At 40.8% G+C, this 27,060-nt stretch overlaps 3 protein-coding genes across 5 annotated transcripts in view; 1 reads left to right on the top strand and 2 right to left on the bottom strand.

The window, feature by feature from the left end:
- Positions 1-9,740, bottom strand: part of LOC144650096 (uncharacterized) — a 13,602-nt gene extending 3,862 nt beyond the window's left edge. The window contains exons 1-2 of one of the 2 annotated variants that reach the window (XM_078509758.1): positions 9,625-9,740; positions 8,916-9,005 (exon numbers count right to left, since the gene is read on the bottom strand). The gene's annotated coding sequence lies outside the window, so the exon portion shown is untranslated. Of the gene's footprint in view, positions 1-72; positions 138-8,915; positions 9,006-9,624 lie in introns of those variants that run through there. The other variant, XM_078509757.1, reaches the window with a different exon arrangement.
- On the top strand, positions 3,162-27,060 carry LOC144650076 (SHC SH2 domain-binding protein 1-like). 2 transcript variants are annotated; one of them, XM_078509730.1, is made up of 9 exons: positions 3,162-3,243; positions 20,972-21,334; positions 21,748-21,953; positions 22,626-22,774; positions 23,154-23,462; positions 24,197-24,364; positions 25,234-25,460; positions 25,764-25,892; positions 26,221-27,060. In XM_078509730.1, exons 2-9 carry the CDS (start codon positions 21,107-21,109, stop codon positions 26,428-26,430), a joined length of 1,626 nt encoding a protein of 541 aa, XP_078365856.1. In that variant the 5' UTR covers positions 3,162-3,243; positions 20,972-21,106; the 3' UTR covers positions 26,431-27,060. The 2 variants fall into 2 exon arrangements, with proteins under 2 accessions (XP_078365856.1, XP_078365857.1); XM_078509731.1 differs by lacking the exons at positions 3,162-3,243; positions 20,972-21,334 and having other exon boundaries at positions 21,758-21,840.
- On the bottom strand, positions 10,125-15,137 carry LOC144648281 (uncharacterized). Its single transcript, XM_078507895.1, has one exon. It carries the CDS (start codon positions 15,135-15,137, stop codon positions 10,125-10,127), a length of 5,013 nt encoding a protein of 1,670 aa, XP_078364021.1.

Below are 27,060 nucleotides of genomic sequence, written 5' to 3'. Positions count from 1 at the left end.
AAAGCATTTAATAAACTGTTGGTTCTTACCCTGATTTTATCTAATGATTTACAGTCTTCAACACAATCTTACCTTCAAAATCCACCTCCGCACACTTCAAAATTAGCAATTTTAAACACAGCTGAACTCTTTTAAAAGAAAACACAGATCAAAAGCTAAATTCCTGTTTAAATGTTTTCTGATCCGTTTAAGCAGTTGAGAGAAGGTTAAACTCGATCACAGAATGAAATGGAAAATCGATAGACGAAAATAAATGAAGAGCCGACATTATCCTTTTCAAACAAGAGGCATAAACAGTCACTACGGATTTGTCAACATTTCAAAAGAAGGTTTAATGACTAACATTACAAATATTAATAAACATGGAAAAAAATTTTGTGGCACCATTTTGCATGTAAGAACTTCAGCCAAAAGTAGCTGACTAGTTAACGAAAAGAAAACTTACAAAATAGGAAAACTTCCTTGATAATAAGCAAGGTTTGAATGGATGCAGCAACAATACTGAATAGTGTCTTCCTTAAATAACATTTCTTTAATCCATATTTAATGGGTTATACTGATAACATTTAAATTCTCACAAGAACTTATTTTTCCTGGTTGCTAAACAATTAATACACAATTCAATTGTACTTGTTTTACAATATGTGACGTGTGTACTTTGTAAATATAAACACTGAATTTCGTTTAGGTTTCACAAATGCACGCAATCCAGGCAATCTTCAAAACTACAATTTAATTACAATTTGAATTCGCTAAATGCTTTTTCCTACCTAACAGTATCGCACAATTGTCTGAAAACCATAAATGTATTTTTCAGCTGACCTGTAAAGATCTCTTAAAACAGAGAAAAACAACTGAGATACAATGCGGAAAAAACATTTGCCCTCGGGGAGTTTTTATTTGGTGCGTAGGAGTTGTTTTGATATTCCTGATTATTCAAACTCAAACAATGATCCGAAACAAATTTTAATTACTAGTGTTACTAATGTGCAAAAAATGTGATCTAGAGAAAAAGATGTCTTCAAATTACTCCGATGCCCTAGCTTTTCCCAGAATTCGAAGTGACGGAATTGCTTCATTTTTTCTGCAGGCTGAGACTAAAAAGAATACAATAATTATATACTGTGTTAACCAAATTGAATATTGGTTGTTTTGCGGTCACCATTCTAAACCGCCGTAAAGCGCGCATACCTACATTCATTACGTAATATTCTCATGTTCTCTTGTAAAGGGCGTTTTGTGAAGGTTTTACAAGCCGTTCAGTGACCACGCTATCTGACCTTCTACTGTACATAACAGACCGTTTTTCTCTCTGAAGTTCGTTAAGTGGATGTTGGCGAGTGAGAGTTTTTGTCAGAAAACGCTCAAAGTTTATATTCTGAATGATCAAGTTGTTTAAGAATATTTTTATTTTTGGACCGTTTAACACCACATAGTTAATTAGAATAAACAATCACTGACACATTAAGATGAACGTTTGTGTACAAAATTAGCTAACATATTTTAATTCTTCTAAATTTTAATTAATCTTGCCTTGCAAAAAACGTGATCCGTGAGAGAGGAGAAATTGTTAAGAGAAGAAAAGGTACTGCGCATGCGTGCAATCATTTTCACATGAACGTTAAATGGCAACATATTTTATAAAAGCTATAATAAAGCTGATAAATTGTCCGTGTTGAAATAAAGATTGTCTATATCATATTAAATGGAAACATATCTGCATGTAACTTTTCACCCGGCAATGGGAAAAGAATTACTTTCCTGAAAGATTTTCTCTTGTATGTGTACAATGGGATTACTGCTAAGATCTGCTAGCATGGACTTCACTATTACGGACAGTTCAATTGGTCCAAAAGAGACCAAAATTCATCCAAACTCTACCTCTGTGACAAAAGTTGATGTGTTCCTTAGCGGCCTTCAATGATGTGCTTGAATTACGTAGCGATATAATATGAAACTGATAGCTAAAAGTTAGAGAGTCGAGAGAGTCGCTTAAGTAACATTTCAAGTGCAAAGACTTGCACGGAAGAGCTTACAAACAGCGCATGCTTTGTTGAATTTTTCTAGGGTAGACTAAGGTTTTGTAAACGCATCATTTTAAATAATATTTTTCTTTATAGATTTCCTATACTCTGAAAACTAGAAAACACAAAAAAAGTTTAAAACTTCGGAAAAATACAAAAACAACTTAAATGAAAAGAAAATGAAAATACAAAACATATTTAATCTTTAAGCATTTGAACGTATTACGACTAAAGGACAATAGCATTTATTTAATGTTTGCCAATACTGAGGAAACAAGGCAATATGTTGTCACAAAGATAAATAAGGAAATCTTGATCGGTCCCTTTAGTCGTCGCATATATTTATTCACCTTTTCAATTTTATTAAACATTTAAAAATTGTAGCTTAACATTTAGCCGCTTCTAGAATCTTGCTAAAGTATTATAACGACGGGAAGCAAAAGAGAGAACTAATTGGATTAATAAGGAAATACAACAAGCCGGGTATATCTTTTTGTTTACTCGCCGCGACTCATTGTTTATAGAATACAGTGAGCTCAACTTAAGAAATCTTTCCGCTTGTGTGTGTTCATGTTATACGAGATCTCCGCGTATTTCTCTCTTCGGTTTCTTACATTTGGTGTTGGGATAAGTTATATCTTAAGGGAGAATTATATATCTTTGTTTGGTTCCGCAGTATTTCAATTGTATTTACTTATCTGCGGAAGACAAGGATTTCATTTATGAGTCAAGTGTGAACTCGCGTTCCAACTAGGTGAGAACTCACTAAATGTTGCTTTATTATGCATTATTATGCATAATTTATTTAATTAATATTTTACTTTTTAACATTGTCAAGCGCCCTTGAACGTAATGGAAAGGGCGCTATACTTGTAAATGATTATTATTATTTTAACTTAAAAACGTATTTCCGTCAACACTCCCGTGGCTCGTTTCGAAACGTTTTTTTTGTTTCCGCTTATAGGCCCTCCCGGATATAAGCCCCCCCGCTTATAAGCCCACCCAAAACCCCTTACGAAGTTGTATAAGCCCAGGGCTTATAACCGGAATTCTACGGTTTACCCGGCCATTTACATAAAATAAAACTTCTATGCAATTGATCATAGCTTTCAGTTCTTTAGCGAGGTCTTATAAATTATGTATCGATAAACAGTAATATAAAAATCAACAGCAAAAAATTTGGAAAACGTGTTTGGTGACCGGTTATTTAGGGAATGCGGTCGGATTGCTCGCATCCTCGTACCCAGGGTCTTCGTTCCCTTTGACCCGCATTCTCGTACCTCGAGTCTTCGTCCCTTCTGCGCAGGCTTGAAGAAACGAGCGACTCTCGAAACTTCCGCTGGAGGGCCGATGTTGATTGGTTTTCAAAAGACAATGGAAATCACCGGAAGTAAACCAGATTTCCAATATGGCGGAAAGTACACAAGAGAAGTGGTGAACTCCAAATCTTTTCGATTTAATGTATCGATGTCTGTAGATGCTGCAACGGTTTAAGAAAACATTCGAATGATCTTAACAGATCAAAACCAAGTAACGAATCGGTTTTGATTCCATTGGAGATGCTTTGGAGGAGGTAGATGAATCATAAATTATATTTCGTGCTTCGAGCCTGCAGGATCGCAGACTGCACGCGTGAGAGTTTATGTAATCTCTTCGACGGCGAGGCCGTTATAAACTGCTTCATCGGTTGCTGCATACGAGCTGCTAGAAGAAGGAGTGCCCAAATTACTTGTCCTATCACGGGGAATATTTAATCACTGTAGCGGCGACCCAAAGCTGTGGACTGAGATTTTGATTTGATCTTCACAAATTAAGGGGTCTACCAAATCTGCGAGCCAACGAGCCACGCGAGCCACGGTACGAGCCATGCGAGTCATGCGAGCCATGTCTGTGAGCCATTTGTGAGTAATTCCATTTTTCTTCCATTGGTCGATTATTCTTATACCTAATCGTACCTTTTTGGTACGCTTCGGTAGCATATCAGGCGAGTTTGGTCGAGCCATGGTTCGTATTTTGGCGAGACGCAGTCGAGCCAAAATACCCATGGCGAGACCAAACGAGCCTGATATTATACCTAATCGTACCTTTTTGGTACGCTTCGGTAGCATATCAGGCGAGTTTGGTCGAGCCATGGTTCGTATTTTGGCGAGACGCAGTCGAGCCAAAATACCCATGGCGAGACCAAACGAGCCTGATATGCAGCCGAAGCGTACCAAAAAGGTACGATTAGGTATTTACCGTACCCAAATTCAGCAAAAAATCCGGTTATATTTATCGCTCTTCAGTTTTAAAGCCATGCTTGCAAGGTACGAACTGTAAATTGTCTCAATTGTGTTGACTTGGTCTTCAACACTTTACCAAGTTCTTCTTCTGCCTTTTTTTCCACTCGTTTGTTTAGAGTTTCATTCTCTAATTTTCAAAATCAAAATAAAGCGAAAATTTTAAAAATTCTAATTCCATTTTTTCAGCCTGAATGTCTCGTCGGCAAACATCGCGAAATTAGCGAGCGCGCTCAAGTTTAGTTTTGGCGGGAAAGTTTTTCTCTTTTTACGACCGCTGAACACCGCTAAATTTAAATTACGGAGTTCTATTTTCTTGGTAAAACCTCTTTTCAATTCATCGTACAGTAACACTACTTTACTTCAAAGTGACCGTGATATGGTGGCATATCAGGTCAGTGACTTGATATCGTAGGATATCAGGACAGTAGATCGCGCTTCTGATTGGCTACTTGCGAATTTGGGTACGGTAAGCAGCCGAAGCGTACCAAAAAGGTACGATTAGGTATTTACCGTACCCAAATTCAGCAAAAAATCCGGTTATATTTATCGCTCTTCAGTTTTAAAGCCATGCTTGCAAGGTACGAACTGTAAATTGTCTCAATTGTGTTGACTTGGTCTTCAACACTTTACCAAGTTCTTCTTCTGCCTTTTTTTCCACTCGTTTGTTTAGAGTTTCATTCTCTAATTTTCAAAATCAAAATAAAGCGAAAATTTTAAAAATTCTAATTCCATTTTTTCAGCCTGAATGTCTCGTCGGCAAACATCGCGAAATTAGCGAGCGCGCTCAAGTTTAGTTTTGGCGGGAAAGTTTTTCTCTTTTTACGACCGCTGAACACCGCTAAATTTAAATTACGGAGTTCTATTTTCTTGGTAAAACCTCTTTTCAATTCATCGTACAGTAACACTACTTTACTTCAAAGTGACCGTGATATGGTGGCATATCAGGTCAGTGACTTGATATCGTAGGATATCAGGACAGTAGATCGCGCTTCTGATTGGCTACTTGCGAATTTGGGTACGGTAACACCAGAAAACATCCCGTACTTGGAGTTTTAACTGCGAATTTCGCTGTAAACTGCCTAGCCGCCATCTAGTAGAGTTGATGCTGGGCGCTGGGTACGAATATAAACGGTACCACGGTACCTCGCTCCCAGGGTCCTCTCTGTTTCGCTGTTGGCGAGCGAAATATGAAATACTCGTGATCGCTGAATATAGGCGATGTTTTCCTTGTACTTTTTTCTTTATTTTAAGAATTTTTTTCTATTAAAATCGCTCAATATCTACCAAAATTATTGAAAACAATTCGATAAAATTTATTCAAGTTCAAGACAACTTTTTTATTCTGCGAGAATGAAACATACGGCCCCACCGCTCCGCTACTCGAATGGGTATCATATGACAGCTGTCACTCATTGCTATCCACGTGGAAATTCATTCAAGAAAAAACGAGAACAGCGCAATTCAGTTCGAACTTCGTGTATTTGCGACAAGAATGGTAAGTAAATCGCGTTATTTTAACAGGTTTGCTCTTTAGTGAATCAAATTTACCAGAACACTGACAGTACGCTGACTGTCGCAAACTAGAGAGAGTGCAAGATTCTCGTAAGTATTGGTGGGGGGGGGGGGGGGGAATTAGCTCCTCCACCTCCACGTTATTAGTAACGTGCACCCCTACTCTCGGTAATTTTGCACTCTCCCCAGTTTTCTCTCGCGTTTAGGAGGCAAGATGGTGGCACGGAATAATCAAGGACCGTGAACAGTTCGATTCCGATCCTTTTTTCATGTTTATATTTGTCTTTTTACTTGGAAAATGTAAATGTAAGAAATAAAAATTCTTAACATTTATACTGTGGCTCGCATGACTCGCGTGACTCGCATGACTCGCGTGGCTCGCATGACTCGCGTGGCTCGCATGACTCGCGTGGCTCGCATGGCTCGCACCGTGGCTCGCATGGCTCGCTGGCTCGCAGATTTATAACACTCCAAATTAAGCTTATATATCCGGCGGTAGGTTTCTAATTCTATGCCGTAGGATTTATTTTAAGTTTAATTGACGTAATTTTCTTCACAGAGCGAATTGGATAGAATATTATTAAATGTTATTTTAGCGGTTGTTGTGTGAACGTACATTTTTTCTTCACTACCTTGCAAATCACAATGTAAACTGAGTTTACATTATCAGTTATAAATTACTGGATTGATCATCTAGCTTGGCAGTCAAAATCCTTTAACTTACATTGTAAGTGACCCTCTAGGTGACACCGATCATTCTTCAAGTTTTGATTTGGCCATTATTGAAAATGAAAGGACACTATGATATTTCTCTGATGCCTGACAATCAGTAAGTTATTTTGTTTGTGTTGAATCCAAGGAACTGCAATACTGCAGAAAATGTTGAAAAATTCGTTTTAACTGTTCAGACATACCTTTGTACCCTGGGTGCTTATGACAAATGTGATGATAAAATTCCCAATACCCCATTTATGATGTTCAGTTTGGTTTTAAAAGAAAATATACCCTATAGGGAAGATATTGACGTCAACAATATCCTTGCTGCTGGGTGACACCCCTTGTTAGCTTTATGTGGGGGTATCAAGTATACCCCTCCACTCTGGATCCCCATAGGAGAATGACTTTTTCAGTTTAGTTTTAGAGACCTGAGATACCATTCTTAGGATAATTATGACTGAGGTCACATAATTTTAGTTTACTTCAAGTTCAAGTTTGAATCTGCAGTGGTGAGAGTGCTTGTCTTCCACCAATGTTATCTGGGTTCAAAAATTATTCCCACACCCAGCATAATATGTGGGTTTGTTGTTGCTTACATGTATGGTCCTTGCTCCAAGGGTTTTTCTCCGGGTTCACCAGTTTTCTTCCCTCCACAAAAAAAGAAAACACTACTAAATTCCAATTTGATCTGGAATCACAGAGATTGGAAGAGCCACTATTCATTTTATTTATTTATTCCATTCCAATATATAGCAAAACAAGTAGAAGAAGTGTGATGGAAAAGGGCAAAATATAGCTAGCTAATTTGATGCTCTTGTTTAATTTTAAATAAACAATATTAATTTAACATTTAAAACTAGTGGCCGATCAGGCCAGAGCTTATCCCGGTTTTTGTAGCACGAAGCGACTAAGAATATTTCTTCTACCCCCCAGGATGGGATTCTTATCCATCACAGGGCTGACCCCCAGCAGTAAATTCACTGGTACCCATTTATACACCTGGGTGGAGAAAGCCACTATAAGAGTAAAGTCCATTGCCCAAGAATACAATGCAGTGTCCCGGCCAGTGCTTGAACCTAGACAGCTTGTTCTGGAGTCTAGCTCCTTAATAATTAGGCAACCCTGCCACCCTAAATTTATCCTTAGTCAACTTCAATTTTGACAGTTTGACTTGTCAACAACAAAAGAAACAAACCAAAAAAGAAAAGAAACAGGCTATCTCTGACAGGTGGAAAGGATGGCTGTAGGGGATGGTCAGAGGCTGCTATTTTACCTGATTTCTAAATTTACTTGGTCAGGGAAATTTAAGTTTTACCAGGGAATTTGAAAACTATGTCTAAGGTAAAAAAAAACTATGTCTAAGGTCATGGGGGAGCAGGGATGGCGCAGTGGTGAGACCGCTCGCCTCCCACCAATGTGGCCCGGGTTCGATTCCCGGACCCGGAGTCATATGTGGGTTGAGTTTGTTGTTGGTTCTCGTCCTTGCTCCGACGGTTTTTCTCCGGGCTCTCCGGTTTTCCTCCCTCCACAAAAACCAACACCTCTAAATTCCAATTCGATCGGGAATCCGAGGGCCATAGGTTTGTCAGTCGAAAGACTGTTATGTGCAACCCTCGTAAAATAAAGTTGATTTATTTAAAGCTAGAGATGGTCCCAAGCCTGTCCAACTTCTACAATTTTTTTTTTTAGAAATTTGGTTGAATGGATACATCATTGCTTAGTTTGACTTGGTGATGTAGGAGTTTATCAGTAAGAAGTTCAATTAATGATGTCAAAATAATAAAAATATTATTTGAATTGTCTTTTACAGCAGTTAAGCCTGTTAATGGTTGTACATGTTTCAGTATGCTTGTGAATTTATTTCCCTATTTAATTCAAACACAAAGTAATAAGACAAAAAAATTTTACTGTTGGAAAACTGCAAATTAACCGGTGGTGGACAAAACACTGACCCCCAGTCCATGGACTACCCCATGGACTACTCAAATGGACTACCTAAAATGGACTACCCCTAAAAAATGGACTACCCCTTAAAGTACTATTCCGAGTGTGTACTACTTACTGAGCTGTTGTTATACGCACATAATTTGCACTTACTTCGGTTACTTTCGACAACTCTAGCCCCCATTTTGAATGAACAGGGTCGGTCGGGGGTTTTAGGTATACGGTATACAGGGGCATTTTAAACTGGGTATACTGTATTTTTACCTCAAATTGAGCCTTGTTGGGTATAAAGTATACTGTGTTATTCCAAATTTTGGTATTTTGCATGATTTTGAGGGGAAATTTTGGGTACACCGGTACATGCTTTTCAGGTATACTGGTATACCGCTTACCCCCCTGGCCGACCCTGAATGAATTACATTATACATCTGCTGACCTCAAAAAGCGAAGACTCATGCCCAGACTCAGCACTATTTTTTTCTCAGGATCTGTCTGCCTACCGGTTCTGTTCTCCTCGCTGCGCTGCCTGTAATTCACAAGGACAGAATACCAAACCAAAAATCCAAGTAAATCACACGGGGTAGAGAAGTGCGTGACGTAAACGAACTCGACAAGAAATTCTGACTACGACAATAACAGAGTTTAATTGACAGAGTTCAATGTTCCATACAAAGATGATTGATTCAAACCACGTGCTAGTGTTGTTGAAATGATTGCCGTAAACCGTATGTCGGTTCGAACTGAAATATAATAGCGAAATAGAACTAACGTGACTAATAAATCTAAGCATACAAGCTAAACAATTCGCGAGATATATAATTATAGCTTACATTCACAATAACGTCCGAATGAAGAAACGTAACATAATCTGCGCATATACTAATCTTATAGAAAGCTAACAAACGATAAAGTCTTATATGACGGCTAATTTTGGATAGGAGTTTATGACAATTAACCTTATAATAAGATAAAACTTAGCCTAGCAAGATAGTTTCTTAATGGTTTAAGTATAATATGCCAACTAAACTAACTCGATATAAACGGTATAGAAGCTATCCTAATAGTCGAGAAAAACGAAACTTAACGCAAAACAAATAACAAGGAAAACTAAGGATAAGCCTAAAAATAAGGAATAGATAACTTACTTTGGTTTGCACACGCACTGAATTAGACTTGATAGAGTAGGTAACCACGAGTGTAGAGAGAAATCTATGGCCCAATGCCGAGTAGATGTTGACGCAGTGAAGTCTACACTAGAACTGATCTAACTTAGAAATTCTTACGGATTTATCTAACCGAGAAACATGTGCGCAAAACCTGCGGTTATGACGATTTTCCTACATCGGACATAGCAGCCTAGGGCTGGTCTACCACAGTAAATAAAATAAGTAACACGCGGTATGATAGAAAGGATAATTCGATAACATTTAAATTAAAGTAAGTTCCTGTGATAAGATGTGGAGTAAACGTCACGTTTCAAAACCAACATTCCGGCCCCTTAAAGGCGGTACTGCCGATAGCCTTTACAAGGAGAAAGAAAGAGGGGTTTGAAACATGAGGTTGACTATGATTAGTATTATTAATATTATTAATTGATCACGTATTGTCCAATAGAGTTCTGTAATCCACTGATACTAATGGATTGTCAGTGTTCATTAGTTTCTTCGTTAGCTGAGATAGCGGCGGCTTCCAACAACACAATCTTGTCGATTGGTCGTACGAGTTCAGATGTACTGGTTTTCAGCTTGACAGAACGTACCAGACCATCTCTGCGGTTGGTATACACCTCCTGGATCCGAGCAAGTGGCCAGGAGTTGCGGGGCTTGCTGTCCTCAAGGACCAACACAACATCGTCTACTGCAAAGTTCCTCTGCTGCTTGTGCCATTTCTGTCGTTGCTGCAGTGAGGGGAGGTACTCTCGGACCCATCGCTTCCAGAATACGTCAGCAAGGTACTGCACCTGACGCCATCTCCGGTGGAAGTAGTCATGTTTGGTGAAGTTTCCGGGTGGAACTTTAGGACCTGTGCGAAGCAGCAACAAGTGATTAGGTGTCAGAGGTTCTGCATCACGTGGGTCATCTGACAGCTTTGTGATTGGTCTTCCATTGATTATGGCCTCCACCTCACACATCAGGGTTTCGAGGCCTTTGTCATCTAGGACTTGTTCTTTCATGAGAGCCTTCATTACCTTTCGAACGGTTCGGATACATCGCTCCCATACTCCGCCATGGTGGGAGCCGGCAGGTGGATTGAACTTCCACTTGATGTTTCGCTGAAGGAGGTAATCATAAATCTGAGACTGGTTCCATTCGTTCACAGCTTCTCGTAGCTCACGCTCTCCCTTCACAAAATTCCCACCGTTGTCTGAGCGGATCTCCTCCGGTTGACCTTTTCTTGCGATGAATCTGCGCAAGGCTTGGATGAACGACTCCGTGTCCAATGACCATACCACCTCTATGTGGACGGCGCGGAGGGCTAGGCAGGTGAAAATCACGCCGTATCGTTTGACTTTGGCTCTTCCGCGCCGCACTTCAAATGGTCCGAAGCAGTCCACGCCTGTATAAGTGAAGGGTGGTTTCGAGGGGGTAATTCGGTCCTCGGGTAGGTTCGCCATTTTTTGTTGAGCCAATGGCGCTTGACGTTTACGGCAGCTGAAACACTCGTTGAGGATGTTTCGAACTGTAGATCTTCCATTTATTATCCAGTATTTCTGCCTGGTGAGGGACAGGGTGTACTCCAGGCCTGAATGTCCAGAGATATGATGGTAATACTGAATAATGAGCTTTACCACGTGATGCTTCTTAGGAAGGACCACTGGATGCATTGCATCGCTGTTGATTGGCGCTAGTTGTAGACGACCACCAACTCGTATTAGACCTTGAGACAAAATTGGGTCAAGCTTGAAGATATTGCTGGTTTTCTTCACCATGTTTTGTCTGCTAGAGGTTGCCTGCTGGTCTATTTCCCTGAGACAGTCGTGCTCCTCCTTGAAGTATCGGCTTTGAACGTGCTTGAGGATTTCGACTTCAGCCTGGTTCAGCTCCTCAGTGGTGATGGGCACAATTGTGCTAGATGACGTGATTTTAACTGATTCTCCGGTCCTTCGTTTCTTGCTCAGACGGGAGAGGTTTGACTTGTAGCGGAGTATCCATGCTACTATTCTTTTGAGCTGGGTCCAGGATGAGAACCGCTCAATGATTTCTGAAATAGGATCTTGAGCAGAGGCTTCACTTGCATATGTAACTGACTCTTTCTTGACTTCTGGATCATCTTCAGCAATGGTAGTGTTCATGTCGGCAGGTCGTTGTGGCCATGTCTCTTCGGTCTGAGTCAGGAATTCAGGGCCATGTATCCAGCGTTGGAGAGAGTCTGCTGATACGCCTCTTGAAGCATCATCCGCTGGGTTGAATTGAGTGTTCACGTATCTCCACTGAGAGGGGGAAGACGCATCGTGTATCGTTGCAACCCGATTGGCAACGAAAGTCTGAAACCGTCTGTCCTGATTTTCCAAGTAGCGGAGGACGCAGGTACTGTCTGTCCAGAAGAATGATTGATTGATAGGTAGACTTAGTTCCCCTCGAGAGATTTTCTCTAGTCTTGTGGCAACGACGGCTGCTGAAAGTTCCATTCGGGGGATTGTAACTGGCTTGATTGGAGCAAGTCTGGACTTCCCCATGACAAACGAACAATTGACGTTTCCGTCGAGATCTGTGATCCTGAGGTATGTGACGGCTCCATAAGCCTGCTGTGACGCATCAGAGAAATGATGAAGCTGGCATGACGCGATCTCACCGAGGTCAGGTGACTTGAAACAACGCTGAATTGTGAGCTGCTCTAGTTTGGGAAGCTCTTGTAGCCATGCTTGCCAGCGTTGCAGATATTCGTCTGGAATCTTGTCATCCCAGCCATACTTGTTACGGCAAAGATCTTGTAAGATCAGTTTCGCGTTGAGAATAAACGGCGCGGCGAATCCCAGGGGATCATACACTGAGCTGACGATAGACAGTATGCCTCTCCTCGTAGCCGGTCTGTCCTTGATAACGATACTAAAGCCAAACTGATCGGAGGCTACGTTCCATTGAACGCCGAGAGCTCGCTCCACTGGTAACTTGTCAAAGTCGAGGGTTTTTACTTGAGCTGCTCGTTCTGACTCTGGCAGAGACTCAATGACTTTCCTTGAGTTGGACAGCCACTTCGTGAGCTTGAACCCACCTTTCGCTAAGAGCTCTCGCAGTTCTTTTGCGAGTCGGATGGCTTTATCCTCTGATTCGACTGATTTGAGGCAGTCGTCGACGTAGAAGTTGCGTTTTACAGTTTCGATGGTTTGGGGGTCGAAACCTTCTTTGTTGTCTTCTGCTGTTCTCTTCAGGGCGAAGTTCGCGCAGCTTGGAGAAGACGCACCTCCAAACAGGTGAACCATCATCTGGTATTCTTCTGGTTGATTGTCGAGATTTCCATCTGGCCACCACAGAAACCTCAGAGCATCACAGTCACTTGGCCGGACGCGTACCTGATGAAACATAGCTTCCACATCAGACATCAGGGCCACGTGATCCTCTCTGAATCTTGAGAGCACACCGACGAGAGAGTTAGTCAGGTCCGGCCCCTGTAAGAGCTGGTCATTGAGTGAGGTGTTGCAATACTTGGCCGAACAATCGAAGACTACTCTAACCTTATCAGGCTTCTGCGGGCTAAATACAGGATGGTGAGGAAGATACCATTGAGTTCCTAGAAGACCAGGGTCTTGACAATTAACTTTCCTGGCGTAATCTTTAGATAGGAGATCGTCCATGAATGCCTTGTATTTCAGGTGGACGAGCGGCTCCTTCAGCAGTCGCCCTTTCAGCTGAAGAAGTCGGCGCTCTGCTAACGTTCTGTTGTTCTGTAGGCGTGGCGGGTAGAACTTCCAGGGGAGTGCCATTTCGTAGTGGCCGTTTTGAAGTTGAACTGTTTCTTTCATGATGTTTAGAGCCTTCCGGTCGTTCAACGACATAGACGTTTTAGATTCATAGGAATAGTCGTTGAACTCTTGGTTGCAGAAATCGTGAAATTGTTCATCGAGGGTCTTGTTACCCTGAAGAAAGTTCGCAGTGGGTACTTTAGTTGTGGTTGATCTGCCCAATGGTCCGTTAAGAACCCATCCTAAAACTGTCAGAGTAGCAAAGGGACCGCCATTCTCGCTTGGTCTCATTTCCTTAGGTTGTAGAGCTTCTGGAACGTCGCTACCGATTAGAAGACCGATTTCAGCATCTATGTGTGCGATTTGTACTCCCTTGAGATATGGCCAGCGGTCGACGTCCTCTTGTTTAGCGATAGCTTCAGAAGGAATAGGTAGACTTGATCTCGAGTAGACCATCGGTAACTGTACTTTGTTGCTCTCGTTTAGATCGGAGGCTTCCAAACTGACTAAGGAGCATTCGATTGGCTCGCTTTCGCCTTGCAGGGTTGTGAGTGACAGCTTAGTTCTTGTTCCCTTGAAGTTAAGCTTCTCCAGGAGGGTTTCAGTGCAGAATGATGTGTTTGAACCAGAGTCGAGAAATGCGTAGGTCTCTACCACCCTGCGCTGACCTTTAGCCTTGACTCGGACTGGAACGATAGCTAGCCCAGTGACGGAGGTGCTCGCTGTAGAGTAGCTAGACTTGATGTAGCCATTACTGGCTGAATTTACATTGATAGGCGGTGACTCGACACTTGTGTCCTGCTCCGCATTTGGCCTTTCGGTGGCGGCAGAGGCGGTGGAAGTACCTGTACTGCTTCTGGGATGAAGGAAACTTGAATGTTTGCCAGTACAGCCTTGAACTCTGCAGAAACTTTCCTTAGGGCAGTCTCGAATGAAATGGCCAGGATTCAGACAGTTGCTACAGAGTTTCTTTTCATCCACGAAGCTTTGCCTTTCCTGTAGGGACTTTTTCCTAAATCTTTCGCAACGTGGCAACCAATGCTTGCCAGTGCACATGGTGCAAGTGGGGCCCTTGTCCGAAGGTTGGGGAGACTGCGTTTTCCCTTGAGTAGAGAATCCGTTTCCTCTGTTGCGCGATTTTCGTGGCGGTTGGATGGTCGGTGGTTTGAAGTTCCTTTCGTTGGTGATGTTTCCAAAGATAGGATGAGTGGCCGCTCTTGCCTTGGCAACCACAAAGTCCATGATGTCCTTAATGGTGACATCCCTTTGCTCCCTTTCTACGATTCTGTCTACAGTGTCTCTCCACTTTAGTCGGAAACCGTACGGAAGTCGTTCAATAACCTTCTTCAAATTGTCGGGATTATCCAATTTGTTGAGATACCCTATGTCAGTTAGAGTATTAACGCAGCTAGTTAGCTGTATTGAAAATCGTTCGAGTGCTGTTCCGTCCTCGGCTTTGATTTGGGGACCTTCAACGAGACGTTTGACGTGGGCAGCAGCAATTTTGTAACCCTGTCCGTACCTTTCCTTCAACAGTCTCCTCGCTTCGACGTATCCTTCTTGTTCACGCATGGTGAGGCAGCTCTTCATGAGTTCCTTTACAGGGCCAGATGTGTACTGGACAAGGTAATACAGGCGAGAGCTGGAACTGAAGGTTTTTCCTTCCACGAGATGCTCGAAGGAACGCACAAAGTCACAATAATCGATTGGATCTCCACTGAAGACCTGCATGTCCGGTTGGGGTAGTGTAAGAGACATCACGCCCTGTTGTTGCTACTCAAGAAGTCGCTGAAGGGCGTGGCTTTGACGATCCTGAGCTTCCATCAAGAATTGCAAGGAGTCGTCTTTTCCAACAGCTGAAGTCCCGTGGAGCCATTCAGGTGTTTCGGGGACTATAGGGTACTCTGAATTTCCTTCCAGCGGCTTAGGGGTAGACTTGATGGGCTTGTTCCTGGGTGCTTCCAAGTCTGGGAGATTGATTGTATCCCTTTCTGGCGGCTTAGAGGCATCTTTCGTTTGTTGGAACAGCTGATTTGATTGATCAAGCGGTTTGTTTTCGCGTCGGCGAAGACTTGATCTTCCTGCTTTGCTCGCTTCTTCCTCTTCGTAGACTTTCCTTTCGGCCTCAATTTCTGCTATTTCGGCTTGAAGCTCCACTTCCGCTTTCTTCTGCTGGAGCTTAAGTTCTTTGAGCTGGATTTGGTGTAAACTTTGGAGCGTAGCGGCTCTTGCTTCTAGCGCTGCCTTTCTCGCGGCAGATCTGGCCTTCGAACTTGCTGAGCTTCTAGATAAGCTGGCTTCGGAACGTGTGCGGTAAGGCGGGCGTGACTCGACGCTGCTTATGGAATCTTCGGGGCGAACATTGTCGTTCGAACGGTCCGCCAATGCACTTGGGGGTCCAGTGATCCACGAACTAATTTCCTTCTCAAGTTCCGTTACTATTTCTAATACCGAATTGTAATAGCGCGTTGATTCTTCTTGCTCAGTTTCGTTTTTAATCAGTCTATGATAAGCCTCGTGGGCGATCTCAAACTCCTTCAAAACCTCCTTTAATTCTTTTTGGACGTCCTTTAGAGCGTCAATGTTTTCGCACGCCGCCATTAACTCATTTAGTTTGTTGACCTTTTCCGACACGTGCGCTTCGGCGGATGTGCGGATCTCTTTAAATTGGTCAATTAGTTGTTCATTTCCGGAAGACATTATGGTCCTGTTAATCGCTTTTTAATCCGATATCTTGCGGACGGAGACAGTTGACTCGAGAAGGCGATAATTGACAGATAACGAAATGCAGATGTTACTTGACGTGTAGCAAATTCTTCGAATTCCTTCACGGTGCAACAAATTCGAACAAAATGTAATTCACAAGGACAGAATACCAAACCAAAAATCCAAGTAAATCACACGGGGTAGAGAAGTGCGTGACGTAAACGAACTCGACAAGAAATTCTAACTACGACAATAACAGAGTTTAATTGACAGAGTTCAATGTTCCATACAAAGATGATTGATTCAAACCACGTGCTAGTGTTGTTGAAATGATTGCCGTAAACCGTATGTCGGTTCGAACTGAAATATAATAGCGAAATAGAACTAACGTGACTAATAAATCTAAGCATACAAGCTAAACAATTCGCGAGATATATAATTATAGCTTACATTCACAATAACGTCCGAATGAAGAAACGTAACATAATCTGCGCATATACTAATCTTATAGAAAGCTAACAAACGATAAAGTCTTATATGACGGCTAATTTTGGATAGGAGTTTATGACAATTAACCTTATAATAAGATAAAACTTAGCCTAGCAAGATAGTTTCTTAATGGTTCAAGTATAATATGCCAACTAAACTAACTCGATATAAACGGTATAGAAGCTATTCTCACCGGGGCCCGCGCGAACAAACACCCTAATTTCCCATTCCACGTGCCCAGTTACTTTGGCAACTGCAAGCCATGCCGCTGACTATGTACAGGAATATATATAGCTTCTCAGTACACGTGTATTCTGTCTTTTCGTGAAGTGCTGGCGTACTTTTGCATCGGCTCCTCGTTTACTCTAGCGTCATCGCTGCGCCCTCCGTCTGCCCATTACACAAGTCCTGGTGCTCTTATCCTCAAGTTTTGGCTACTTGTCTGACTCGTTTATACGTTCAACATGTTTATCCTCACTTCGCCGCTGCTTCTCTATTTCAAGCGTGCCAACTGCAAATACACCACCCGCTAGTGCTCTAGCAATTCCCACAGAGAAGAGTCCGAGGTCTGTTATCTGGGTCTTCGCTCGCATGGTAGTCTTCCGTTCTTCAACCAGGTTTAGTTTGTTATACGGTTTTAGCCTATTCTATTATTTAATTGTGTTGTTTGCGGTGTTTGTGAAGCTACCTTCGCGTCCCGAGTTATGGTGTATTTGTCTCATTCGCGGCCCTTCCCTCGCTTTTTCGTTTCTTCCTTTTACCTGTTTTCTGTATTTTTAGTTGGGTTCTACTTGTCCGATCTGGTTTTATTGTCTGTTTGTTTGTTTTTAAGATTTTGTTCATTACTCGGTTTTTGTCCCTACATTTCGTTTCATGGCCTTTAGTTTTCGTCGCTTTTTCTCACGCCACGTGTTCTCATTCATCCCCCCCTTAGTGTTTTCTTTGGTATTTGTTCTGCATTTTTTTTTTTTTTTTTTTTTTTTTTTTATTTATCGGTATTTTTGCATGGTATTTCAGTATTTAGTTTATTTCTGGCGTGGTTTCTCGTATTTTATATTTCATTGCTTGTTGTTTACCTCTTCAACTAGTTTGTCACACCTTTTTGGTTGCGTTGCGATCTCACCTTTTGTTCTACTTTCCTATTGTCCCTTCGTTAGCTGTCGGTATTGTTTGTCATTTCTTGTGTTATTGTTTAATTACATTATTTAGGGAACAGACAAAATATAAAGCGTAAAACGGGAAGAGGAGAAAGGAGGAGAAGCTTAAACATGGGAGAAATGTACAAAAAAGAAAAAAATGGAAATTAAGAGATGGAAAAGAAGAAGTTAAAAAAAAAAAGAGATGAAGAGTTTAAAAAAAAAATGAGAAAAAGAAGAAGTCAGAAAAAGAAAAGAGGAAAAGGAAAAAAAAGTGAAAAAAAGAAAAGATGAAGAGATAAAAAAGATACGAGAAAGAAGAAGTAAGAAAAATAAAAGAGGAAAAGGAAAAAAAAAAAGAAAAGAAAAGAGATGAAGAGATAAAAATAAGAGAAAGAAGAAGTATAAAGAAAAAGAAATGAGAAGAAAAAAAAGAAAAAATTAGAAAAGAAATGAAGAGATTAACAAAAAGATATTGAGAGAAAGAAGACTTCAGTTACAATATGAGAGAGAAATGAGAAAACAAAAAAAAAAAGAAAAGAGAAAAGAGAAAAGAAAAGAGAACAAAAAAAAAAAAAAAAAAAAAAAAAGGAAAAATATAAAAAGATCACTTATTATCGTTGTATCTGGAGGCGAGATTAACCGCCGCGTCGGCTTGTCCCGAAAGGGGTTATCTTAAACCTTACACTCTGTCCTAGACGGGGTATTTCGGGGCTCGCCGTGTGGTTGGTTTTTCCCCTTCCAAGTCGTTGTATGTTATCTTTTAGACATCGTTTATATACTATTTTCGTGGTCCTGTTTGACTCCTGGGAGCTCACTTCGGTTTTGATCTCGAGGTTGCGGTATTTTTCGGGCTTTAATCTTTTGGTAGCTAATATTGCGTTTGGTAGGGGGAAAACCCCGCATGGCGGGCCCCAGCACTCAGTTAGAAATGTCCATTTGCTTGCTTTTTGTTGCTGTTCCCTTTAGTTTCGTTTTGGTGACATATTTTGCTATGTTTTACTAGTGTCTTGCCGTAATTATATTATTGTAAATGCTTACACGCTTTCTGAGTTTTGGGAGGAAGACTCTTGTTTTCTTTCAAGTTTAAGAAAATGTACCGAGAAATCACCCACTTAACAAAGAAGGCAAAGAGGAAGAGAGCCTCGGAACGAGGTTGGCTGTTCTTAGCTTGGGGCTTACGTGAGCGGGTACCGTAGGAGTCGCCTCGTTCCCATAACTTAACTATAACCGGGGTGATTGAGAGTAAGGGTTCCGGTGGGAATTGTTTACTATTCTCACCGGGGCCCGCGCGAACAAACACCCTAATTTCCCATTCCACGTGCCCAGTTACTTTGGCAACTGCAAGCCATGCCGCTGACTATGTACAGGAATATATATAGCTTCTCAGTACACGTGTATTCTGTCTTTTCGTGAAGTGCTGGAGGACTGAAGCATTGGCGACCCACCCACCTCCCCGCAGCGATGACCTCTGTACTTGCCGTATTGGAGCTCTCGCTTTCTCTCACCTTCGGAGTCGCCTCGTTCCCATAACTTAACTATAACCGGGGTGATTGAGAGTAAGGGTTCCGGTGGGAATTGTTTACTATCCTAATAGTCGAGAAAAACGAAACTTAACGCAAAACAAATAACAAGGAAAACTAAGGATAAGCCTAAAAGTAAGGAATAGATAACTTACTTTGGTTTGCACACGCACTGAATTAGACTTGATAGAGTAGGTAACCACGAGTGTAGAGAGAAATCTATGGCCCAATGCCGAGTAGATGTTGACGCAGTGAAGTCTACACTAGAACTGATCTAACTTAGAAATTCTTACGGATTTATCTAACCGAGAAACATGTGCGCAAAACCTGCGGTTATGACGATTTTCCTACATCGGACATAGCAGCCTAGGGCTGGTCTACCACAGTAAATAAAATAAGTAACACGCGGTATGATAGAAAGGATAATTCGATAACATTTAAATTAAAGTAAGTTCCTGTGATAAGATGTGGAGTAAACGTCACGTTTCAAAACCAACACTGCCAAAGTTATTCATTCAAAAATTTTCTCTGGCCACCAAATGTTTAAGATGCGTCTCAAGCAACTATCCGATACTATTTATAAAAGTTTGGATCTTCTGTAGTGCAGTGCAGTGCCTGTTTTGTCTGTCTCTATGAGTCCAAAGATTGATTCCTTGATTTGAGTCTACACTTTCGTGATCAGCGGATGTTCATTTAGTATAATATATTCAAAATGGCGGCGAGAGGGATACGTACGGCTTGAAAATAAACAAGGTAAGACGTAAGTGCAAATTATGTGTGTATAACAACAGCTCAGTAAGTGGTACACACTCGGAATAGTACTTTAACGGTAGTCCATTTTTTAGGGGTAGTCCATTTGGGTAGTCCATGGGGGTAGTCCATGGACTGGGGGTCAGTGTTTTGTCCACCACCAAATTAACCACCACTCGTCTGCACTGCTTTGTCAATATAATTATTAGGTTTTCAAATAATCTTATAGAAACAGATTTACTGGATTTCCCAAACAATACAGCTATTAAAAATTGTGATACACAGTATGATCATTAAAAACTATAGCTATCTATTGACTGTTAAAATAGCAATCCACATTTACATACCATGCCAGTCAAAGCAATCTATAAGCTTACGTGTTTCGTCCACAACGTGCAACAGTTAAACCCTCGTATGATTTAAAAAACTTATTTTGCCGTTGCAGGAGCTCTATATAACCGTTTTTGTTTCTGTACCAGGGTTTTGAGGTGAGCAAAGATGAGTTGAAAATTCTTTAGGTTCCCCAGTGGCTTTAATTATGGCGGGTTGAGAGGCGATATTTTTTCTTTTTTTTAGAAGTCTGCAAGTGAGCACAATCCATAAATCCGTAAACGATACGGTCATTTGGTAAACAAGAACTTGCCGAAAACGGTTGGCAGGACAGGCAGAACATCTCTTTCCAACGGTAATGATCTAAAAGATCTCCAGTTGCTTGCCGTTCAGTAGAATCTCTCCTAAGGTTTTATCTTTCCTCCACTTCAGACGCCATCTTTCTTTTTAGCGGTCAGGCATGCGCAATTCAACCGGAAGTCCGATATTTTCGGACTTCCAATCGGAACATTCCAGGGTCGCTCGTTTCCTGACCGCGGGTCAAACATCCTCGTACCCAGGGTCTTCGTTCCCTTTGACCCGCGGTCAGGAACGTTTCTTCAAGCCTGCGCAGAAGGGACGAAGACTCGAGGTACGAGAATGGATTGCTCGCTGGTAGCTTGGGATCTGGGTAAGAACTAAAGAAACCACTAAAGAGACTGGGGAGGAGCCACCATCTTGGATTTCGGAATTATTTTCAAATCCCGCGCGAAACACAAAATTCTTTCAAAAAGCTGTTTCATCTTTCAGCACAATGTCGGGCTCTCAGTTACCCATGATATTTCAGACTGCAGACCTGCCGTTTGAAGACCGTGTATCAGCTTATAAAAATGATATTTTATGCTTATGTAAGCCACAAGAAGTGTCAGATAGAATAGCGAAATACATTGCTCAAAATGTCGAGGCTAGTGGCTGGCAAGCTGTCTGGAGAAGTAGTCCTAAATCAAGCGGACATCATCAGCCTTTTGACGTGGTAGTTGAGGTAAGTTTAAATAATTCGATCTTTTCTTTGCTGAATGAATTCAAGGTCTAAATTTGTAAAAGTTTTCAAGCCTTCTATCTAAGCTTAGACAAGAAGACATCTTTGTTGTGGCTTAAGTTTACTCTTGGTGCAATTTGGAAAGTTCCATATTTCCCCTTGATAACGAATTTAAAACAAAAGAAAAACCAAGACTGTACCAACTGAAGAATAAAAATGAACCGCAACAGGTCACAACACAGTCACATCCATTCTTGGCAAACGCTCTCGACAATATATATTTAATATATTTAAGAAAATATTTTATATAAAGACGAACCAAAATTGATGGCTTAATATCCAAAAAATGTCTCCTGTAAAATATTTTACAAAAGTCTTTGGAGAATTGATGCCACAAGTGTAAATTTGATTGACAGGTGTCAAATGTCAATGCCAGTAAGTTGACAGCTGAGATTAGCATTTGTGAACCAGTGGTGACAGATTGTCTCAGCTTGTTAGATGTTGAAAAGGTAAATGCACACCTGTGTTGCCATGGCAATCATGTTCCTTTAGCTGAGCTTTACCCAGTATACGATGAATCTGGACAGCAAGATGAAACTGCACTGGCTATTGAACACGTCAGGTTTGTGTCATGTGTCATTTTCCAACTTGGCACCTGCCAACCACACAGCCTCAACTTAGATTTCTGTTGCTATTGAGGTTCTCGTGCGTGCGTGTGCTAGAGACCTGACTTTATATAAATACTTTCATGGCATATTTTTAACTGTCGTTTTATTTACGACCAATTTACCACTGATGAAGGGCTAAGCCCGAAACGTTTGGTTTACAATGAACTTTTTGGTACTTACAATATACTTTTTTTTTTGCAATATTGTGTCATGTAACCTTGTTTTAGCAAACTCAATTTCTTTTTGAGCATGTCTAAGCTATATTGAATATACAGTTGAATCCTGATAACTCAAACCCTCAATAATTTGAACCTCCCACTAACTCAAACCTTATTCCATTCCCCTCCAGGTCATTTTCTCACTAATTTTACCCTTGATATCTCGACCCCCAATAACTGGAACCTTTTTGATTTTGATTTGGTGATATGCTTCTGGTTTGAGTTATCGGTATTCAACTGTATTTAGCTTACATACCGGTATCTCATAATAGTTTTCAATATACACACTGCCTTGTTATCTAATCTCTGATTAACCAATCTCTGATTAGACATGATAGATTTTCCAGAAATATATTTACAATCCGTGTTATGTTGCTAACAATTGTTTTATTAATGCTTATTCTTAAGATTCTTTTATGAGAACATTTGGAGAGAATGGGATGAGGATGATGATGGAGAATACTGCTATGCTGGGCGACATTTAGACACAAGGATTCAACTCTACTATGATATACAAAATGGAAGCCTTCCTAAAGACCTCGTCAACAACTATAAAGGTATAAGCATTTTCACAGACTGCAGACACAGACGTTCTTCAGTGGCATCTTTAGGAGTTCCTTTGTTTAGATGCAACAAAGGAACTACAAAAGACGTTAGCTGAACAAACCAGGTCTTTTGTATACGTTATTTCTTGAAAACAAAGCAAAACCCAGCAAAAAAGCACGACAATGTTTTGCAGACATAAACAAACCTACCGGTACATGATTGTGAAATTTGTAGTTCTTTCTGTGATGTTCATTTTTAGTACAAATCACTACTGCCCTTTTTGCAGCCACCCCTTCAAATATTAATGGGGTGATTGACCTTATGTATTGCCCTTAGTCTTTTAAACATTTTGTCAGTTAGTTCATTGTTCGGTGTAATTTCTTCTCACAGATACCTATGAACAGTATAAACAAAAGCTAGCAGAGCTGAAACAGCTTCAAGAAAAAATGGGAGGCAGTGATCTTGATGAAGACCTGGATGAAATGGATGTGCTGAGGTGTGCACAGATGTCGGAGGTGTGTGAATCCCTGGTTCACTCACTGCAGATCATAGAGAATCCTCAGATGAGGTACCTTCTAGCTACTGTGTCACCTAAAATGGCTCGGCAGGGACCAAGAGGGAACAGGCCTGAAGGAGAGGAGCCGGTCACTTATATTGTTGCTCCAAAACTAAGAGCTGGCATGCTGAAGACTTTTCAAGGTAATTCAACTCAAAACTTCATAGGACTTTAATGTAGGTTCTATATGATCAAAACTCATGAGTCAAGGTACCTTTGAACACTGTTTAGGTACCTTTTGCATTGAAATGTGTTTTTTATGAATTTTGAATTATATTTCACTAAGACAAGCAAGCAGGCCTTGCACTCACTTTTTAACAAAACTTGTAAACTGCTGCACTGCTGCTTTGCTAGCTTCCTTCGCAGATGTTCTTTGGGCTCGTCAGCCTACAATCCTTATTTTTGGCTGTCTTACCCACAAAAGAGGGAGGAGAGAGAGGGGTGGGAAAGAAATGGGATGCACTAGGGGAGGTATTGGTGAGGCAAAAAGCTAAGGAGAGGGGAGGGTTGGATACAAATCTTTTCTTGGTTGAATCGCCTAACCTTTGACTTTTGTTTTTTCTTGCCTCTTTCTTGGCCTCAAAGCACACAACTTCCTCTTTTAAAATGTTACCAACACTGTCTTCTGTTAAGTGTGAAAAACTGGTATCTTTTTTGAATATTCGCAAATTTATGTAAGCAGGAATTTGTTTAGGTATGTGGAGGGACTTGTGTGTTACTCAAGTGACTGCTTTTATAAACATTTTTTACTGTACCTTTCTAGCCAAAGAAGTGCCCAGTTAACCACCCAGAAATAAGCTCCTTGAAGCTTCTTGTTTTCAAAATGATTGTAGTTATTATAAAAACTTGCCTTTTACAATTTGTTTGTTTTTGATAGATAACACAGTGGTAGAGCATTTGCCTTGCTTGGGAAAGGCACTGCGTAGCTATTATAATGGAGATACTATTGTTGTCTACCCTGGAAGATATAATCTTGATGGTCGAGTGTATCAGCTTGCAGACTCTGTCCATATTACTGGAATGGGAAACTATTCTGAAATTGTTGGTAAGGAGTTCAGTTGATGTTTCTGCATGCCTGAAAAAAATCGATATTTCTTAGCCAAAGTTTGATCTCTATCCCCAAATGCACCCTGTAGAGGTTTTATCTTTAGTTAAATGTTCAAAGATAATGTTTTTATGGGAAAAGTTGCCTTCCACTTATTTTAGAACAGTTAAGACCAAAAAATATGCGAAATCCCTGTGACATAGTCCCTTATTAAAGGTTCTTAGGCTTGCAAGCTGTAGAAACAAATATTCAACCAAATATATATACAGTCGAAGCTCTATTAACGGACACTCTTGTAAGCGGACAGCTCTACTTACGGCCACCTTGTTTGAAACCCCGTTTTTACTCCCATACAAACTCTGTATTTTTACATTCTCGTAAGCGGACATTCCCGTAAGCGGCCGCGGACACTTTCCGAGATTACGACTTAGACTTTTTCTTTGTTTTTAAGCTCCCGTAAGCGGACACCGCAAAGAAAATCATATAAAAAACCTCTGTATCTTGTATTAATCAATCAACTTCACATCGCCGTTCGTCACAATAATTTTACTGTAATTACAGTACCATATTTCAGTGTTTGTTTTGTCATCATCCACGTCCGGTTACATTTCGAAACACCACTAACATGCATATTACCATTATGTTAGCTGGGCAAGCTCCCGTAAGCGGCCATCTATCCCCTACACCTCTAGTGGCCGCTTACAAGAACCATTCTCGTAAGCGGCCAGCTCCAGTTGCGGACACTTTTTTCGCGTCCCGAGGGTGTCCGCTTATGAGAGCTTGGACTGTATGTCTATGTTTTTAGGTTTTACAAAATGCAAAATTAATCAACAGTGTAAATAATATTATTGTAACCAGTTATTTAACAGTGTTTTGTAGTGATAATGATGAATTCACAATGGAATTCTGTGCAAGTAACATCAGTGTCAAGAACATCACCTTTGAGCAGGAAGGAAATGATAACGAGGGAATTGTTGTCATCAAGAATGGCCGGGTCACATTTGACGAGTGTGATATGAGATGTGAGACTAATGGTGTGTCAGTGGAAAACAGCGCAGAGCTGGTTATGAGACAATGCAAGGTACATGGAGCTAAGGTAAGCTGCATGAAGTCAGTAGTTACTATGTTATTCCAGAAAATATTCATTCCCACTGGCATGGGAGTTTTTTTGGTTTGATCTACCGTCTCCACCCCTCTTTGAATTCCAGTTTAGCTTCATAGTTTCCTTTAAATAGTTCAATAGCTTTTGAACACACCCCCTTCCCCCCTACTCCTCAGATTTTGCAATGGAGCTTGGGGGGGGGGTGAGTTTGTAGATTTCTTATTTATCAAAACTAACATTTAAGCCTGACTGATATAACTTCACAGATTTGAATTGATTTTTGCATTGTTTGATTAGTCTGCAGGAATAACTGTTTCCTCCGGTGCAACACTTCATTTAGAAAATACCAAACTGTTTGATAATGGTGAATTTGGCAAAAATTCTGATCTGTCTGCGGGAACAGCGACTGGAGCAATTCTCTTGGAGGTTTGTTTTTTGTTTGTATTTCCTGTGTACGTTGCGAGCCAACATCATTTACTGAGATACTTTGATTACCAGCCAGGATGCAAAGAAATTGAATTTCCAGCTTGCCTTTTGGGTAAGCTGTAGCTAGGATATACTACCCCAAAAGTCATTTTTACTGGTCCCCCAAAACATTCTCGTAAGCAGGGTTACTTTTCTGTCAAAAATAGTATACAAAAGGGTAAGGGTTTGGATTTGCAGTGGTACCTCCTTGTTTAAAACTTTGTTGAGCCCCACTCCCTACGTTCCCCAAAGAAAAATTTGTTACTGAGCAGTTTACTTTCATTTGCAGGCCAAGTCAGAGGGGAAGAAGACCAAAGCTATTCTGTCAGATAATTACATTACAAACAATCATTGCTATGGGATCTGTGTCAAAAAAGATAATGACATATTCACTGCCAGCGGTGACCCTGAGTATGGCGTTCAGTTGGAAATGGCAAACAATGTGTTTGAGGAAAACATGTATGGCGACATTGGTCATTTCCTTGTGAATAATGACTAGCTGTATTGTTCAAGCCATTTCCAGTACACTCACACTATCTTGCCTTAATTTTCCGAGTAAAAAAAAAAACACTGAAGAACTCTAGAGAAAGATGAGGTAGTGAAACACAAGCTCCTCTGGATAAAGCATGAAATGCACTTACCTTGTACATGTGTACAGTCGCAAAACCTGTCAAAAATATAGTTATTATACATGTTCAGTTGTGATTCAATTTTACCGTACACCGGAACAGAAAAATACCAAATAATTATTGTGCTTAGGGTAAAATTAAACCACAACATATTCCATATTTATTTGATTAAGCGCCCAACCTCGAATAAGCGCCCACCTCGAATAAGCGCCCACCCTGAAGGTAGGAAAAGTTAATAAGCACCCAGCCTCGAATAAGCGCCCACCCCCCACGCCACAAAAAAGGTGAATTTACAGAAACTTTCAATGAACAGTTAAAATACTGCTTTGGTACAACTTCACGTTTTGTTATTATTTATTGTTTCGTTACAAAATAAACTTACTACTTGCTGAAAATGGTGAAAATTTAATAAGCACCCAGCCTCGAATAAGCACCCACTCTCAAGGTCCACAAATTTAATAAGCGCCCAGGGCGCTTAATCGAATAAATACGGTACAACA

Source organism: Oculina patagonica, chromosome 4 (assembly GCF_052425735.1).
Source record: "Oculina patagonica isolate OP01 chromosome 4, crgOcupat, whole genome shotgun sequence".
NCBI lineage: Eukaryota > Metazoa > Cnidaria > Anthozoa > Scleractinia > Oculinidae > Oculina > Oculina patagonica.
Note: the sequence above shows the minus strand (reverse complement) of the source record. Positions and strands in the feature narration are given on the sequence as shown.

Excerpts from the sequence above, each read along its gene's own strand:
- LOC144648281 (XM_078507895.1), bottom strand. The coding sequence starts at position 15,137 with ATGTCTCTTACACTACCCCAACCGGACATGCAGGTCTTCAGTGGAGAT.
- LOC144650076 (XM_078509730.1), top strand. The coding sequence starts at position 21,107 with ATGTCGGGCTCTCAGTTACCCATGATATTTCAGACTGCAGACCTGCCG. Across the intron at positions 21,335-21,747 it reads CTTTTGACGTGGTAGTTGAG|GTGTCAAATGTCAATGCCAG; the intron begins GTAAGTTTAAAT and ends TTTGATTGACAG. Across the intron at positions 24,365-25,233 it reads AAACTATTCTGAAATTGTTG|TGTTTTGTAGTGATAATGAT; the intron begins GTAAGGAGTTCA and ends GTTATTTAACAG.